Source organism: Leptopilina boulardi, unplaced genomic scaffold, assembly GCF_019393585.1.
Source record: "Leptopilina boulardi isolate dan_hultmark-lab unplaced genomic scaffold, ZJU_Lbou_2.1 LbouV2_175, whole genome shotgun sequence".
In the NCBI taxonomy this organism is placed as follows: domain Eukaryota; kingdom Metazoa; phylum Arthropoda; class Insecta; order Hymenoptera; family Figitidae; genus Leptopilina; species Leptopilina boulardi.
Genome location: NW_026137724.1, coordinates 493496 through 495248, shown reverse-complemented (window position 1 = coordinate 495248; position 1753 = coordinate 493496). Strand labels below are relative to the sequence as shown.

Here is a 1753-nt window from a genome sequence, read left to right as displayed (position 1 = left end):
CCACAAGCCAAGGGAATTGGCCAGGAGTTTGCTGAAGGAGCTAATAAAAGTTGACGAACTTAAACAAATGACGGCACTGGGCAGGTCAGGAAAAAAGGGGGTTCCTGAAGAAATTCGAAGAGCAATTTTTTGTAATAATGAAATTAATAATAAATAATCATAAATAAAAATAATAAGTCTGAATAAGTTTCTTTCTGCAGCTTACGTAGAGCGAAAGAAAACCGAAAATGTCAATTTCACCATGGAGGAGTGGATTACTGTTATTAATAACCTCATCCAAACATTGCGCCACCCAAAAATAAGGAAAAACTAATTTTATTCAATTTCATTTATTTTTCTGCAACTCTCGATATAATTTATAATAAATAAAAATGTCTGCTTTTTCAAAATAAATTTTTTTCAATTTACTCAATTATCTTTTATCTTCTATAAAATATTTTTAAGATCAATTCCTAAAATGAATAAGTGTTTCATATTTTTCAAATTATTCAAAAGATACAAAATAAAATAAAAATAATACATCAATAATAGCAAAACCCGCGCACCCTGCTTCGCGGAGCAGTTCATTGCGGGTTTTACGCATACATATGACAACACATACAAATAACTAACTCAGGATGGAGTCAGATTAATCACCGGAAATAATTCCTTTTTGACTTACTAGAGACATCGGAATCCTAAGTTACTCCAAGAACAAAAGGAAATAATTGTAACATTACATCCAAGTTTTGGTTTTCGATCCCATATTTGTGAAGTCGATAAGTTCAACATAAGATTTAAAATAATTTGGTACTAAAATACAATTTTTTCAAATTTATTAAAAATACTGCGATGTAATTAATTGTATAAATTATTATTCACCAATAAATTGAAATGTAAATAAAATAGATTACTTGTTACAAATCATTTTTTATCACTTCTAATTTGAACAATATGTTTTAAAAAGGAAAATGTTTCCAAAAATTTTTTGTCCTCCTCTGTCTGGAATTTTTTTCTGGAAATAATGCAATACTTGTTTCTAATTTTTTTAAATAAATCTTCGACTTTTCCGCCTGTAAGAATATTTATTGATTCATGATAATAATAATAATAATTATAATAATAATTTCACTTGTAAAAATAATAATATACATTTATGTATAATTTACCTTTTAACCAAAAATAACTTGGATCTTTATTTTTAATTTCCGCAGCTGTTTCCTCAAACGCATTTGTCACCAAACGACTTCGGTTAGAATATTGAGGAATTGTGAATTGCTTGTCGTAAATTATATTCCTTTTACCAATTTCTTCACCAAGAAGCTTAATTAATTTTCTATCCTCCATGTTTACACTTTTTGGTTATATTATATTAATGCAACTTGAAGTTGATTGTTTTAAAAACAAAAGTTAAGCGTCAATTACAGGTTTTTTTTACAGGGAAAGAAAAAAAAGTAAAATTTTTATTTAAACGAATGTTTTTAAATTTCAAATAAAAAAATTATTATTATAAAAATAAATATAATATTGATAATAAAAATACACCCGCGCACCCTGCTTCGCGGAGCAGTACATTGCGGGTTTATGCAATTGAATTTAAATATTTATAACAAATGGTAAGTGATATCGATTTAAAAAATAAATCAATATTTATAGCTATAATAGATCAAAAATATAATAAATTATAAAAATATAAATATATAATAAATTAGAAAATTTAATAAAATAATTTTGATATTGATTGTTCATAATATTTTTTAAGATGAATTCATAA

The 1753-nt window shown here is 25.7% G+C and overlaps 1 protein-coding gene across 1 annotated transcript; it reads right to left on the bottom strand.

Moving 5' to 3' along the window:
- Positions 1–903: 903 nt before the first annotated feature.
- LOC127277710 (uncharacterized) lies at positions 904–1326 on the bottom strand. The gene is made up of 2 exons (XM_051299018.1): positions 1149–1326; positions 904–1052 (listed from the first exon to the last, which is right to left on the bottom strand). Exons 1-2 carry the CDS (start codon positions 1324–1326, stop codon positions 904–906), a joined length of 327 nt encoding a protein of 108 aa, XP_051154975.1.
- Positions 1327–1753: the final 427 nt, after the last annotated feature.

Coding starts and splice junctions, on each gene's coding strand:
- LOC127277710 (XM_051299018.1), bottom strand. CDS start 1,326: ATGGAGGATAGAAAATTAATTAAGCTTCTTGGTGAAGAAATTGGTAAA. Junction 1,053..1,148: donor AAGTTATTTTTGGTTAAAAG/GTAAATTATACA, acceptor ATATTCTTACAG/GCGGAAAAGTCGAAGATTTA.